At 31.5% G+C, this 15754-nt stretch overlaps 1 protein-coding gene across 1 annotated transcript; it reads left to right on the forward strand.

Moving 5' to 3' along the window:
- Positions 1–4779: 4779 nt before the first annotated feature.
- LOC101493752 (uncharacterized) lies at positions 4780–15075 on the forward strand. Its single transcript, XM_004500275.4, has 9 exons — positions 4780–5566; positions 5811–5936; positions 6390–6472; positions 7087–7571; positions 7842–8017; positions 9232–9317; positions 10953–11086; positions 12812–13111; positions 14838–15075. The coding sequence occupies exons 1-9, from the start codon at positions 5228–5230 to the stop codon at positions 15026–15028; spliced, it is 1920 nt and encodes a 639-aa protein (XP_004500332.1). The 5' UTR covers positions 4780–5227; the 3' UTR covers positions 15029–15075.
- The last annotated feature ends 679 nt before the right edge of the window (positions 15076–15754 follow it).

Below are 15754 nucleotides of genomic sequence, written 5' to 3' on the forward strand. Positions count from 1 at the left end.
GCATGTTTAAAAGAGTAAAAAAGTTTTTATTATTGTGTTTGACAAGAATGTAATCTTGCTCCTAGGTATCTCCCGGTGCGATGGAGAAATCAAAGCTACGTAGTTCTTGGGTAAAAAATGTGGATGTGTTGATTGCTTTTAAATAAATTGTACTTTGTTATTAAAAAAGAAAAGTTAAATTTGACGACCATAAAAGGGTTGTTTGATTTGAAAAATTATTTTAAAACATGAGTTTTAAGACGATCGAATTGTACAACTCGTGTCTCAAAACTCAAGGAGTAAAAAGATGTCACATCTAATTTAATCCTCTTAAGAATATTTTATTATTTTTTTATAAAAAAATAAGCTCTAGAACCTTCAAGTTGTACAACTTGTGTTATAACTGCTCAACAATTAAAAAGATATCACATCTCATTAATTATTTTGAAATAATTTTATATAACTATTAATTTATTAAAAATAAAATAAATTTTGAAATTATCATGATATAACAATTATATTAACACATAAAAAAAACTACACTGCGCATAATTTTATTTATTTTTTGCAGTACTATTTTTTTAACAAAACAAGACTTTATATAACAAAAACTTAATAAGCGGCCAAAGTTTGAAAAAAATATACCTAAAAAAAATAAAAGAAAATAAAAGAAAATGTTGGTTGTTTTCATAACAAAGTTATATGAAAAAAAAATAAAAACAAAAAGAAATAGCTTGCAAAAGGAAAGATTTGGTGCAACGTAGATTGCACGCTGAAGTGGAAAAGAGGAAAAGAAAGCTAGCTGTATTGTGACAGACACGCGTAAAGTAAACAGAATCCAGATGAAAAGAAATTTTAACATTCAATGCTAAGAACAATATATCTTAGAATCATTTTAACAATATATGTCTTAATTTTAAACAAATGATAAATATAATTTGAATATAATTTGAACATAAAATCAGATTTTAAGAAATAAAGTTATCATATAAATGAAATATGTCAACAATAAACGACAGAAAAAAATGTATTAAGGTGATAGAGACCAAACCAAAAGGTAGATCGGGTGGAACGGGGCGGCAAAGGAGAAGGTAGTGATGTTAAGAAGGTAGTGATGTTACAGCTTCCGGTTAGCCTTGATATTGCGGTTATGACTCTATTCCTAAGTTTTCTTTTTTTTTTTTCTCTCATAAATTTCTATCTTTCCTTTTTTTTTTTTCAAATGAATTTTTATCTTCTACTTATAGACTAAAATAGTGAACTGTTGTATTCGTTAGATAAAGTTAAGTTTCGAATTTTTATTATTATACATCAAAGTGTTGATGAGATAAAATCGGGTTCTGAGTTCTTCATTGTTGTGTTCATAAAATAAAACAAAGTTCTGGTTTCGTTGTTTTACATCAATATGTTCATAAAATAAAAGAAATGTATGGGTTTTATTTGTTTGACAGCAATATTGTTCATGAAATAAAAGAAATTTATGGTTTTCATTTGTTTTACAGCAATATGTTCATAAAATAAAAGAAAGTTATGGGTTGTCATTGTTTTACCGTGAAAAGAAACAACCTTGTATATTTAACAAGTGATTTTGTGATTGAGTGTAGGAATGGTGAAGATATAATTGAGATAAAATAAAAAATTAAAATTCAAAGATTAAAAAAAATTAAAATTAAAATTAAAATTAAATAGTGTATAGATTATGTTTTTTTGTTTTCATTATTATGAAAATAATTTTTAATTATTGGGACAAAATTGAGGTACTACATTAGTAAAATATAAATCACAAAAATTGATTAAAAAAACTATAAAGTCAAAAAAAATATTAGATAAAAAAAATAAAAGACCAAAATTATATTCAAACCAAAAATATATTTATCCAACATTGCCACTATTAATTTCAAAAACAAAATCAGTATTTTTGAAAAAATCACAATACTAAAGTCATTTTTATCGTTTCTAAAAATATCAGTCACTCGCGATTTGCATATGATGGTCAATGTGAAAATTAATGATACGGTGAATTGATAGTCATAATATGAAAGTAGCTATTACACAAAATGAAAAATGAAAACAATTTGTTGAAGTAAATATTTCCTAATGTTTCTCTACCTAATTGTTATAAATAGTGCGCATAGATAGAAGGGGAACCATATTCAAAAAAATCATATTTTGTTTATTCACATAACTTGTGTGAACCACTCAACAAAACAAAAACATACGGCAATTGTCTTGTTGGGTAAGCACAAATTTTAGAAGCAAGGTACGTTTTTGCCTTAATATATAAAGTAAACAAAGCTCTTGTTATTCTGACAAATTTATTGCAAATAATCTTTGAAATTTATTGCAAATATTCTTTAAAATTTAACTCGTTAAATGAAAATGAGTTCACCTAATTGGAGTGTCACAAAAAAAAACCTCAATGTCTTTTACTAACTTGAGAAATTGCATTAACTTGGTAAGTAAAACCTACCGTGTAATATAATTGATATATTTAATTTTATAAAAGAAAACACCGTCAACTATTCTATCTAACCAAATTAAACTACATTTAACCGTCAGATTCTCTTAAACCTCTTATAAAATTATTATTTTATTTTCTTCAATGTTTAACATGAATGTTGATAAGATAATTATAAATTACTCAAGAATTTTTGTGGAAATGATATTTATTTACTACTCTATTACTTATTTTTGTGTGTATACTTGGACACGATTTTGCATAAGAATCAACTCTTCATCCTCTAGCATTTTTGCTTCTATTGATAATAGAGATTAGAGGAATTGAATTCTTATAGGTGATGGTGTGTATGAGGTGGTTGAGGATATTTAGAATTTTTGTACAAATGTTAAGTTTGTTCACAAGGGCTAAGGTGGCTCATGAGTTGGTAATTTTGAAAATTTGGGGTCGTAAAATTGTTGGAAAGGTATGAGGGTATTTAGGGTGTATTGTTTGAGGGGTAGCACGAGAGGGTTGGAAAAATTTATTGTATATATGAATATTATTAGTTATTATATCAAAGATTTATGGTAGCTACTAAAAATAAATATATTAAAAGAGATTGTCGAAAAGAAGAATCTGAATTTCATATGTATTCAAGAGACAAAAATTAAGGTTATAGAAAGAAGAATATGTGGTACATTGTGGGATTTAGAGGGTTGTGAATTTGCTTTTAAACTTAAGTTCAATATTTGGGTGGATTGTTAACCATTTGGGACAAGAATGCATTTGTGTTACAAAGTTTGTGGGTTTGTGATCATGCTCTTGAAATTGAAGGTGTGTGGAAAGTTTTTGGTGATTTAGTGGCATTGGTTAATGTATCTGAATCTTGTGATGTTAGAAAATATATTGTGTTACAAAATGATTAAAAAGGAGATTGGTTGTTGCATATGTGGATATTTTAATTTTATCTTTTTAAAGTGGTTATGTGACAATTGAAGTATTTATGTCAAACTAAAATTATTTTTAATTATGATCATTTATATATAATTATAAAATTTATATTTTTCATCTCATTATTTATTATAACACATTATCTCACTTGATATGTCTCTTATATATTGGAGAGTTCATTTATTGACAAAATTTATATATTGCACAATAATTTTTAGAAAGTAAATCTATAAAGATAGACAACACAAATACACAATTTATATAGTTGACAATGATAGTAAAAAAATGCTTATATAGATACTTTTGATGAAATATTTAATTAGTTGGAATAACGAATTGCATTATGGTTGTAACGTGTAACAAAAATTAACACTAAATGAAAAATATATGTTCAAATTGCTTCAGTTGGGTATTGATCAAGAAAAACTAGATGCATTACATTACTTCTTGGTTGAAAATATTATTACATAATTACTCTAACTAATGTGGCATAACTCTCATAGCAGGAAACAATCACGATGGTTTTGACTTAATTATATTTTTTAGACACCGATGAGCAAAACGAGATAATAGATGCATTTAATGGACACTATTACATATAGCAATCAGCGCCCATAACTTTATGCACAAATGCAATTTTTATAATGTTTCAATACTATAGTAAAAATATTAAACTCAAACTATAGGTAGGATAACTTTAATTCATGAAGAGTAACCTGTTGTGGTATTCATTTTAAAGAATTATTAAATTGTGAAACACATTAAAATTGTACAAAGAATTAACTTTAAAAACATTTCAAATGAAAATTGGACCAATGAAGACTTGGCCTGTAGAGGTATGTTTCAGAAACAATCCCACCCTCACCCAAATGCTCTATAATGGCAACATTTATATTAAATGTTGACACAATTTGTTTTTAAGATTTAGGATTTTTGGAGGTTATAAAACATAAGTGGATATCCAACTGGGTCATAAATAAATTGAATTATAACCATGTGATTTTAACTGGATATTTAAAATGAATTTAAATCCGATTTTGAATTTGAAGTACATAACCAGATTTTTTGTACAATGCTGGCTACTACTCTACCTCTCAATTATTTGGATTTAGATTTATAACCAAATCCATTATTTGGTTTAAAATCAATTATAAAATTTGTTATGGTTAAATAACCGGTTTTAATTACGCAACAGATTTTAAAAAGTTCAATTTAAATTTTTTTTGAAAAAAACGAAATTTTATTTTATTTCTCATAATTTTTGAAAAAAAATTTCAAAAAAAAAAATTTCAAAATTAACAAAATCAAAATTATTTTTTAGATTTAGAATTTTTTTTTAGAAATTTAGTAAATAAAAACTAAATTCAATTTTAGATTTAGAGTACATATACAGATTTTTTTGGAGAGCCCTAGTTACTAATCTACCTCTGCCATATTTCTTCTGTTAACGATGCAAATCCAGGCGTTACCCATAACAGAGTCTCCTATTTGAAGACGCCACGTGCTTGAATTGAAGCAAAGCACGCACATTGTCGTGTTCAGGCCTGACTCCGTTGAGTTTGATGCGTACCCTCTTTCTTGGCCTATGAATACTTGCTTTCTCCGTCCAGCTGCTCACACTGAAAGCACAGCTCCTTTACTCCCCCGAAGTATGCTGCGATTGACCTGACATATTGCTTCCTCCTCTTCCTAGCCGCTTCTCTAACTAATAGCGACAGCTTCGTTATCAATCGCCTGATTGAACAAGATTGCCAGCGCATTCCATCCCTGACTCGGCGATTTCGCGTCCTTGATATGACCGATCATCTCCTTCGTCACGGTCATCTTTAGGACGTATAAGAATACGACAACAACGAAATGCAAATCCAGGCGTTACCCAACGACAACAACAATGGCATCGTCATACCAACCAAATCCACCACCCGCCGCCGCAAGAGAAACGAATACGACGATGCTACACACCTGACGGCGCGTAAAAAAAAGGAGATGAGAATTCATTTATCGCTTACAAGACCTTCTTACGTTCTTGGACTCTCTCCCAAGCCTCTTAGATCGGAACATCGTCGGAGGTTGCGATATTTGCTTCGTAGGTTTGTTAATCAGCATGATTGGGTTGGTGCTAGTGGTGTTCTTAGTGTCTACTTGAAAGGAACTGTTAATGATACTTCTCCTTTGAAGAATCGTTTCAAGTTTTGGGTATTGGATTCTTTTTCCCTTTCTTATTTCTGACATGCTAAGAAAATACCATAAACTAAATTAAGATAATATTTTCACTCTATTAATTACCCTTATTAACCTAATTAGTGAAGTAAGTGGTGCACAGTGTATTATTAGAGGGTACAGTTGAAAAAAGTAATTAAATTCATAGGATATAGAATCCATATAGAATTTGGTACCTTTACCCACTTTCTATCAGTGATATATGCCTGTGCATATGTAGGTTTTACTGGAGCTTGTTAAGCATGTGGAAAACCATTCTATCAGTTCAATTAATTCAACAAGGATCAGAAATCTCTATGACATTTGGTCAAAGAAAATTGGACCAATGAAGACTTGGCCTGTAGAGGTATGTTTCAGAAACAATCCCACCCTCACCGAAATGCTCTATAATGGCAACCTTTATATTAAATGTTCACACAATTTGTTTATAATGACTAGCTGAATTTCACATGTAGAAAGTTCTTTCAGTTCACTATTGATGCCTAACTTTCAAAGATTCCCCAAGTTTTGGATGTAATTATCTTAGTTTTTTTGTCACTTTTTTTTATTGATTTATTGCATGTGCAAGCTAAGTTAGAGCAATCAGGAATGTGATTACATGCTTGTTCCATTGACATTATGTTGCAGCCGGCTGTGCTACTATGCTTTATCCAATGCAAATGATATCACCAAAGTCTGCTAAATTTATTTCTAGTTGATAATTAAATTATATTTGCAATCGGAAAATTGTTATGAATTAATTTTGCTACGCTGATTGTTAAGCATTCATATTTATTGTGGTTTTTTACTTGTAAAGCAGAGCAGATATGCGGTTCATTTGGAGTTCATGTTATTCTATCTTATGCAAGGCAATGCTGGGGATGCATATCAGCTTGCTCTATGGTATGCTATATATATTAAATTTTAATATTTAGCCCTTTACCTCTAGGTGAGCCTTGGCACAATGATTATAGTTGCTGTTGTGTAACTACTGGAAAGTCATAGGTTTGAATCGTGAAACCAATGTCTTGCAAAATGCAAGGCAAACTGCTTACAATAAACTCAAATGGGTCCGACCATTTTGAACCTCACTGTGGAAGGGGTTTTACGGTACCAGCCCTAGGTTGTCTTTTTTCAGTCCTTTATATATAAATATGTGTTGCATCGTGCATCATGATGCCAAGGAGTGGATTGTTTCGAAACTTGTCTTTGCTATATAAGGTTGTCAACTTTTTACATGCCATTACTGCTATATTCTTTTATAGGGGTTATGATTTATTCTATAAAACTTATATTGCTCATAATGGTTGGTAAAGTATTAATTATTATTGCCATTTGTATTCTAAAATACATTGCCATTTGTATTCTAAAATACATTGCAAGTTTTGAGAAATAGTGTTATAAGTATGGTTGCTTACTGGGCTCTAATTTCTTCCTTCATCGTATTCCCTTTGCTTTCTCTCTCTCTCTCTCTCTCTCTCTTGTTTATTTTATTTTTCTGTTTGTTTATTCTTTAGCCTTGAACAAGAGAAAATTGATATTGATCCTGTTTCCAAGATAATGATGGGTTTGACATTCTATGAGCTTTGGTATTCTTCTATTCCCGAAGAATTTCAGTGGAGAGATTTAGATCAAATTGACTGTCAAGGGAACTCACATATGGAGGGAACCTCATTCAGCAATGAGGTTGGACAGTCAGAATGTCAAAATTCTCACATGGCACAGTCAGAACGTCAAATTACAGTTGAGTCTCACATGGCATACACTCAATATCAATGTGACTCAGATGCATCTGTCATGAATGAAAGGAAAATTTCTAAGGGTATCGTCGTTAGTAAAGATATGAGAGTTTCCATGGAAGTTGATACTAGCCATAAAAGAGGAAAATCACATCAGATCTTTCAGTCGGAAGGCTTTTACTTGATTTCTGATGAACATAAAGAAACAGATAATCCGTTTTCTAACAGTGAAGATCTTACACAAGATACCTTGTATGCTCTTGGTAAACTTTTTTATTCTCTGATTAATAATTAACAGAAGAAAATCTATTTCTTGTGGTTGTACACCTGTATGAGAATGTGCATGCACAATATGTTTGTATATGGAATTTTTCCAACCTCATTTTTGTTTACACTCAGATTAAAAATATTGATTTTGTCTTGCATACTACTCTGAATAGTTTCACAGTCTAAATATTGATAAACATTTCTAGTCTCAGAGCTCTTCATTTGACCTATAACTTCAATATTAATCTTCTTATGCATTTATTTAGGGAAACTTGATTTGTGGTTGTTGCCATTGTGTTTTTCGGGTGAGAACAATTTGGAGGAGTTCATGGACATGCACAGAAATCAGCACAGTGACTACTATAAAAATGCAGTGAAGTATTTACAACTAGCTCTCAACTCAACATCCTTTGCATCTGTAGCATTACTTCCATTGACACAGGTATGGAGCATACTTTTCAAATATTTTTTGAACAACTTAACTACATTTAGTATTTCACGTTGGTAGTTGTTCAATATACTAAAAACATGCTTTAAACTGTAGTAGTAGTAAGAACAAGTTAGTAGTTACATACCCCCATCCCCAAAATAAAACAGAATTTATTTTTGATTTCACTATTCGTGTAAAATTTTTCCAAACAATCGTCATTCAATAATTTATCTTGCCACATCACAAAATAACACACATATATATCTATATAAATTGATTTAAAATTGAGCATTTTTTCAAAACAATTAACTTCACTTTAAAACTATTTTAGTCTCAGCAATTTTCAAGTGAATCATTTTTCAAATTTCAAATAGTTTGGAAGGAGAAAAGGGTGGAAATAGGGAAGGTATGGTTCAAATTAAATGATAGGACACCTGGGTCTTATAACACAGAGGACCCAATTCCTATTAGGTCCAACTTCTAGAAGGTTGGAGGATAAGAGTTAGTTAGAGTATATTCCCTAATTTCATGGGAATTCTGTTATAAGAGAGGGAAGGGGAGTTGGAGACGACATTCAGAATTATCATAAGAGTTGTTAGGAGATACTTCTCTCTGGTCAGGAGTTCTAGAACTCAGGTTTATTCTTTCATTTTTGTTTCCACCCCTGTAGAGCTCGTGAGTTTATCACTTTCATTAAATATTATTCTCTTTTGTTTTCTTGAATTCACTGGTTCTATTATTAAACTTCTATAATGAGAGCCAACCATAGAGGACTTAATTTAAATGCAAAATTGGTAAATTGTAAAGTCATTTATCCAAATATCCTCTAAGTAGGCTGAAGCACAACCTTTAATTTTCTATATGCATTAAAGTGTGTGTTATTAGAGATTACAAAAAGTATTTTGAAACCTCAACCCACCATTTTAAGCTGTTGGAATACTTGGTTCTTTGCGCATATTATTAGTATTTGGCCTTTTCTTCCATATGCATTTGTACAAACATAATATGAAAATATCAGTGGCTTGGATTATTTGAAATCAATTTTCAATCTTAACCTGCTTAAAGCAATTGAGTGTGTTCTGCAACTCTGCAGTATGTTTCCTTTTCTGTATGCACATAAACGTGCATATTTTGCATCTGCTGGAAACAGTATATATGCAAATTGTTTTCTACATGGAATTATTTTGAGTAATCAACAATTGTTTCACTTTATTTTATGTTAACAGCTGCTGCTGATCGGAGGTCAAGTTAACGAGGTTCTGACCATGCTTGAGCAACAATGCTATAATTCACACTCTGTACTCCCAATTAGGTACACCTCCCTTGTCTTTCTACGTTTAATATGTTGGCAGAATATAAGAAAAAATATCTTATAATACAAACAGTTATACAATCAGTTAATCAACCGATTATACTACTTATAAGTATTTTCTTGTTATCTGAACCTATACTTCACACCCTCTTAACAACGACACAATCTTATGCCTGTTAAGGAACTTGCCTGTACTAAGCAATGCAACAATTACAAACCGAAAACCGAAAGAGTTTTGCTTTTGAAAAATTCTCAACATGAATGGTTTTAAAACTTCACAAAGCTCTTCGAAAAATGAATTTTTGGAACAGAAAGAATATGAATTTTGAAGGCTTGAGAATAAATTTTTACATAGTAGATGTTCTTAGTAAATGGTGATGTTGAAACTTCTACTCTTCTTTGGTATTTTATAGTGTTTCCATGGCATAATACCATTATGACTCAGTGACAATTCATTTCCATTGAATTTGTCCTTTTATGAGTAGTGGAGTTGTGTTTCAGATCATTTGGAAAGAGAGAGAGAACCAATGCTTGCGAATTCTTGGAGAAACCAATTCTGTTTATGTACTTTCAGCCAGTGTGTAATTTGTGTTTGTTTGAATTTCCTTACTCTGCTGAGAAGATTTCTCCGTAGATATCAATCAATCTATTCAGAAAATTATCCCAATTAATCTGTTAAATACCAGTTTCTATCAGCAGCTTCTTCCTTTGATCAGATGAATGTCATTATTGAATAACCAGATGATGCATCTCCTGATAGAGAGCAAACACATTTTCTCTTAACAACCAGATGCAAGCTTCCTTATGGCAGTAGTCATAGACATGCTTCTTTTGACCAGATGCTGAATACTTCATCAGAGAGAGAGAGTTCACATTTCTCTTCCTTCTGTTGATGCGAATAATGTTTGAATCTAGCTAACTTCTTGAGTTCTTTACACTTAAGATTTCAATCTGCTCACTTGACGAAATTTATCAAATAACAAATGATAAATTGTTCACTGAAATATTTGGATAATCATCAAAATTAATTGAGGACTAGAATCCCAATCTCTTTGGTTCTAACAAGCTGCTGCCGAGTATAATTTCGATTGTGTTTGCCTGCTGTTCCTGAAAGTCAACAGTGGTTTCATGTGTTGAATGCTCAGTTGTTGTTCTTGGACATGAACGATATTGGCTGATTTTTCTGATGTTTATCGTTATCTATGATGTTTTTTTCAGTCTGGTTACATTGCTTGTTAGTTTTCTCTTTCCAATGGTATATTTTTAACTAGCTTAAAGTTTAGCAAACTTTAGCTTGTGGGGAATTTTAGACTACTAGAAAATTATTATCTTGAACTTGAATGATCTCATAGGATTAATTCCATATTTTAGAACATCTCTTATGATTGTTTCAATATTACTTAGTTGTTATATTTTAGTGATCTGTTTTCCCATTCAATTAGAATTAGAAGTCTTGTATCCTTATAAATAGGGTTTAGTAATCTTTATTGTTGTTCTCTTCTCTTTATCGAAAACCTACGAATTCAACTTGTACATATAGTCATCAAACCACAATTTGAGATAAGAAAGTTGTGGTAATTTACTCATAATTCTCTCTTGTTATGTTTACAAAGTTACTAATGCATGTGATTGCAGATTACGGGCTGTTCTCTTGGAGCATTTTGATCGAAACAACTCTCTCTTGATTTGTAGCTGTTTTGAGGAGATATTAAAGAAGGATCCAACATGTCGTGATTCTTTAGCAAAACTCATAATGATGCACCAAACAGGTACCTTCATTCTTAACAATTTCTTTCATATGATTTGAATAGTTTTCATATCTTATTATCTTTGTCTCCCTTATTTTCTGATCAATCTTTAGCTTGAATGGGGATGAAAAGATGGGGAAAAAAGAAAATGTAACCCTGAAATAGTTGGGACTTGGGGAGACTGGAGTTCATCTTGAACTACTGACGAATTCACTGTGGTGCAGTCCACATATTTGTTTTTTGGCAATGGATGAATTCCACTGTTGTGTCACAAGTGAGAATTTAGTCCTCATTAATCATGAATCCAATGGCTGAAATACATTTGGGCTGATTACATGTGGTTGAAAAACTGACCTATTTTTAAATAGAGAATTAAGTCCTTCTTGTAGTAGAAGGATCAAAGTTTCTAGAATTCAAATCAAGAATTTCCTTGCTAGCAGCATCCATTTGAGGAAACCTTTGGCGGATCACCTTCAAGCACTAACATAGCTTCATTCACGTCACTCTCTTGTTTTAAAAGACTTTCAATTTGGCTCTCATTTTCCTCAACTTCAATATATTGTGGAAATTCCTCATTAAATAAGAGAGAGCTCATATATTGTTTTGGAAGAATACTCTCATTCAAAAGTTGATTTGAAATTTTCTTTGTTTTCTCCTAATTAGCTTCTTTTAGGTCCTCATCACAAGTCCTTCGTTTAGCAGTTTGGCTGAAGAGAAATAGAGAAATGCAATTGCTTCACCATTCAACCTTTGATTGTGACCCAGACATGGCTCAGATCCAGAACAACTCGATTCTATAGGTTCAAGCTTGAATTCAAAATTTGATTTGTTTTAGCAGTACCAATCCAAATAAACACACCCTTGCACTTGTGCAATTATCCAAGCTGCCGTGAACTTCATTCCCCATGGCTGAATCTAGTGGATTTGGCTGCCGTGAGTTGCATGAGTTCTGAATCCCGATTTCACACTCCCATAACAGAGGATGGCCGACATTGTGTGGCTGCGAACTTTGATTCTCCTAGGATGGGTTTTGATAGTTTGTTGGACTACAATAAGCTTGAAAAACTGGAGGCCCTTGGTAGCCAAGCCACATGCACCACAATGCTGCAACACCGATAGAGGTAGTTTGACTAGCTTGAGTGCAACCCACCTCGATAAGATTGCTTTTGATTCATTCTTTTCTTCGTTCCATTTTTTATCCACTACCAGTCCAGTTCGTTGACGCCACCAATGGGGCAGCATCCATAGATGCTTCTACTGCTACCACTATCCAACTTCTGCTTCTTCGTCTTGAACCCAAACTGGAATATCTGGTTGAACTCCTGAGCACTGCATTCTCAAAAGTCTGCCATGTCTCATTTAGTTGCATCCTTTCCATCCAATTGTTAGGTTCCTTGATTGCAAGATAGAGGAAAGGGAATTATTCGTCCCTGTATTTTATTGATAACAAGGAAAAGATTACACAAAGGAATCTAATCCCCTCCACCAGAGCATTCTCTAGTTCACACCAAAGTGTTTTCTAAAAGTAAAATCCTGACCTTCTCAAAGAGAGGGCTGATCCCATTTATACTTATAGCTCATAGGATCAGTTGTTACAGTAGAAATCGAAAGTAACTAATTCTAACTAACACTAAAATCTGCCTTACTCTTCCTTCTATAATAAACCTGAAGGACTTGGTCTTTTGGTGAGGGATTTATATGGATCAAACACTATGTCATTAATTGTTTTCTTCTGATATGTTGCAGGTGACTATAATCTTGAATCTCTTGTGGAAATGATTGCTTTACATTTGGATGCTACAGATGCTGAGTACAATACATGGAGGGTCTTCTGTTTATGTTTTTCTAAATTGTCTCTCCTTGAAGAAGACTGCATGTCTGCATGCTCCATTCGAAATGAGGATAGGCAGGAGCAACTTCGCTCCTTACGCAAAACCCCAAAAATATTTACAGAGGGCATATCAGGAAAATCTTGGAATATTCGGTGTCGGTGGTGGCTAACAAGATATTTCAGCAATAGCAAGTTTGAATCAAGTATTGGAACTGGTATATATATTTTTTAAATTTAATTTGATCTACTTAAAGTTTTAAGTTATTTTATACTATCTGTTAGAATATTAGAAAATATCTTATAGTATATTTTATATTATATTAGAGTATCTTAAATTATTTATTAGGATCAATTTATAATCATAGAGATATTTTAGAATATATTTCATTATCATTATGATTTATTCCTTATTTAGGATTAGGTCTATGTTTCTCTATAAATAGAGATCAGTATTGAGTCCTTTGTAATTAATTCAGCCTTAAGCTATTATCAATAATATTCAAACCCTTATTATTTTCTCTCCTCATTTTCTCTAAAATCTCACAACTTCAACATGGTATCTAGAGCCTATTTTGATCCTCCTTGAACAATCTTGCCGTTGTTCCGCTGTCGAGTTCCCAACAGTTAGGGAATATAATCATAGTTTCTCTTTTCCAACATTCCGACACGTTTCACTTGTTTTCGGTTCAATTCGCTACTGTGCTGCTGTGCTGCCACTATTTCCAACAAATTTTCCTGCGAACAGCGTCGTCATCTCCAGATCAGGTCATGCCCGAAAGCGCGTCGCTGCTGGAAAAGATTTCCAACAAGTTTTCTGAAACAACCATTGTCTCTCCTGTTTTGGATGCATTTTCTCACTCCGCTAATCGATCATGACTTGTTTCATTAGAGTGTGTTGCTTCCTCTTTGGTGTTTGTCATGCAATTTAGTTCTTACTAATAGATTATAACCGTGGCTTTTATTCCCATCGATGATCATTCCGGTGGTGTCCCTTTTCCCACAGATGAATCATATTAGTGATGGCTTCTTTTTCCATTGATGCTCATTCTAACAATGTCTTTTATTTTATGGCTCACACTTTAGCATGGTAGTTTGTCCCAGATGCACTGGCCCCATCTTTGTCCCAGATGTATTGGCCTTGCCTTTCTCTCCTTGAAGCACGCCTCTCCAATATTATTGGTTTGAAGCTTCCAAATGCAGTTTTTAGAAGAGCGGACCTTGCTTTGTTCAATTGCTTGCCATGAATTTCTCTCAAGCTGATGATCATATCGGCTATCTGGCTAGGCTATATTTATAGCAATTCTCTCCGAGTTCACTTGCATCTTTGAGTTGCTTTTTCATCATTTTTATTATTTTGCAGAGCAAAACATTATTTTCTTGTAACAAGCTAAAACTTAGTAAGTTTTAGCTTGCGGGGGAGTGTTAGAATATTAGAAAATATCTTATAGTATATTTTATATTATATTAGAGTATCTTAAATTATTTATTAGGATCAATTTATAATCATAGAGATATTTTAGAATATATTTCATTATCATTATGATTTATTCCTTATTTAGGATTAGGTCTATGTTTCTCTATAAATAGAGATCAGTATTGAGTCCTTTTTTAATTAATTCAGCCTTAAGCTATTATCAATAATATTCAAACCCTTATTATTTTCTCTCCTCATTTTCTCTAAAATCTCACAACTTCAACACTATTCGGGGTAGTATCATTCGGTTAAATTAAATACATCAGTTTTTGTTGACCAAACTGTCTGTTATATTTAGGACCCGGGGTAGTATCATTTTAAGAGTTTGACTATGGTAACAACTACCTAAGAAGTAGAATAGTTAATTGACTTTACATATCAAATTAACTACACACATTTCTACGCATTCTTGCATTATTATAGTTTAATTCTAGCCATGTTAACTTACCACCTGTTATATTGGGCAGGTGATTTACAGTTACTCACGTACAAAGCAGCATGTGCATCCTACATGTATGGACAAGAGTTCAGCTATGTTAAGAAGGCCTATTCTCGTTTAGAAAAAGAAAATGATACGGATTTATTGCTATTCTTGAATGAGCAAAAGAGAAATTCATATAGAATTTATGAAAAATTTCAAACAAAACTATATGGATAAATGATAAGATATATTTATTGCATTGTGAGTAATGGTTATTTGATGCATTTGTCGCTGCTTTGGGTATAGCATTTATGGTTTAAATTGCAGTATTCAATTTTGTATAATTTGCATTTTCACCCCGTAGCAACATAGATGACTCAATTTTATAAGTAAAACCAATATTTCTGAAGTTTCCAATTTGTCCTATCCAAATCAACAACTACCACATCTAATTAAACTTAATCTGATAGTTTATACTTATTTTTTCTATTGTTTGCATTACAATCTCATCATTAAATGAATACATTGGTTAGATTAATTAGAGCTTATTATACATAAAATATAATTATTTATACTTTATTATAATATAAATTTAAAGTATTAAATATAATTTATATAAATTTTTAATATAATATAATATAAATATAATCTAGCACATCCCTATTATCCTTAATATAGCACATCCTTAATATAATATAAATATATTTCAATATAAATTTTTTATAATGTAACTAATTTATAGATATTAATATAAGTAAAATTAAAATAATCGTATACATATTTTTTGAATAAAAATTTTTAATATTTATTTTAATTTTTAATAGTGATTAATAAAAGAAAAAATCATCCGAGAGAGAATATGCGACAAGAATGGGAAAACATAGAGAGGCCCAAAATAAAGTCCACTGTATAACTTATCAAAAAAGAGAACATAGGATTGAACAACAGGTATAGAGTTTTTTT

This window comes from Cicer arietinum, chromosome 5 (assembly GCF_000331145.2).
Source record: "Cicer arietinum cultivar CDC Frontier isolate Library 1 chromosome 5, Cicar.CDCFrontier_v2.0, whole genome shotgun sequence".
NCBI lineage: Eukaryota > Viridiplantae > Streptophyta > Magnoliopsida > Fabales > Fabaceae > Cicer > Cicer arietinum.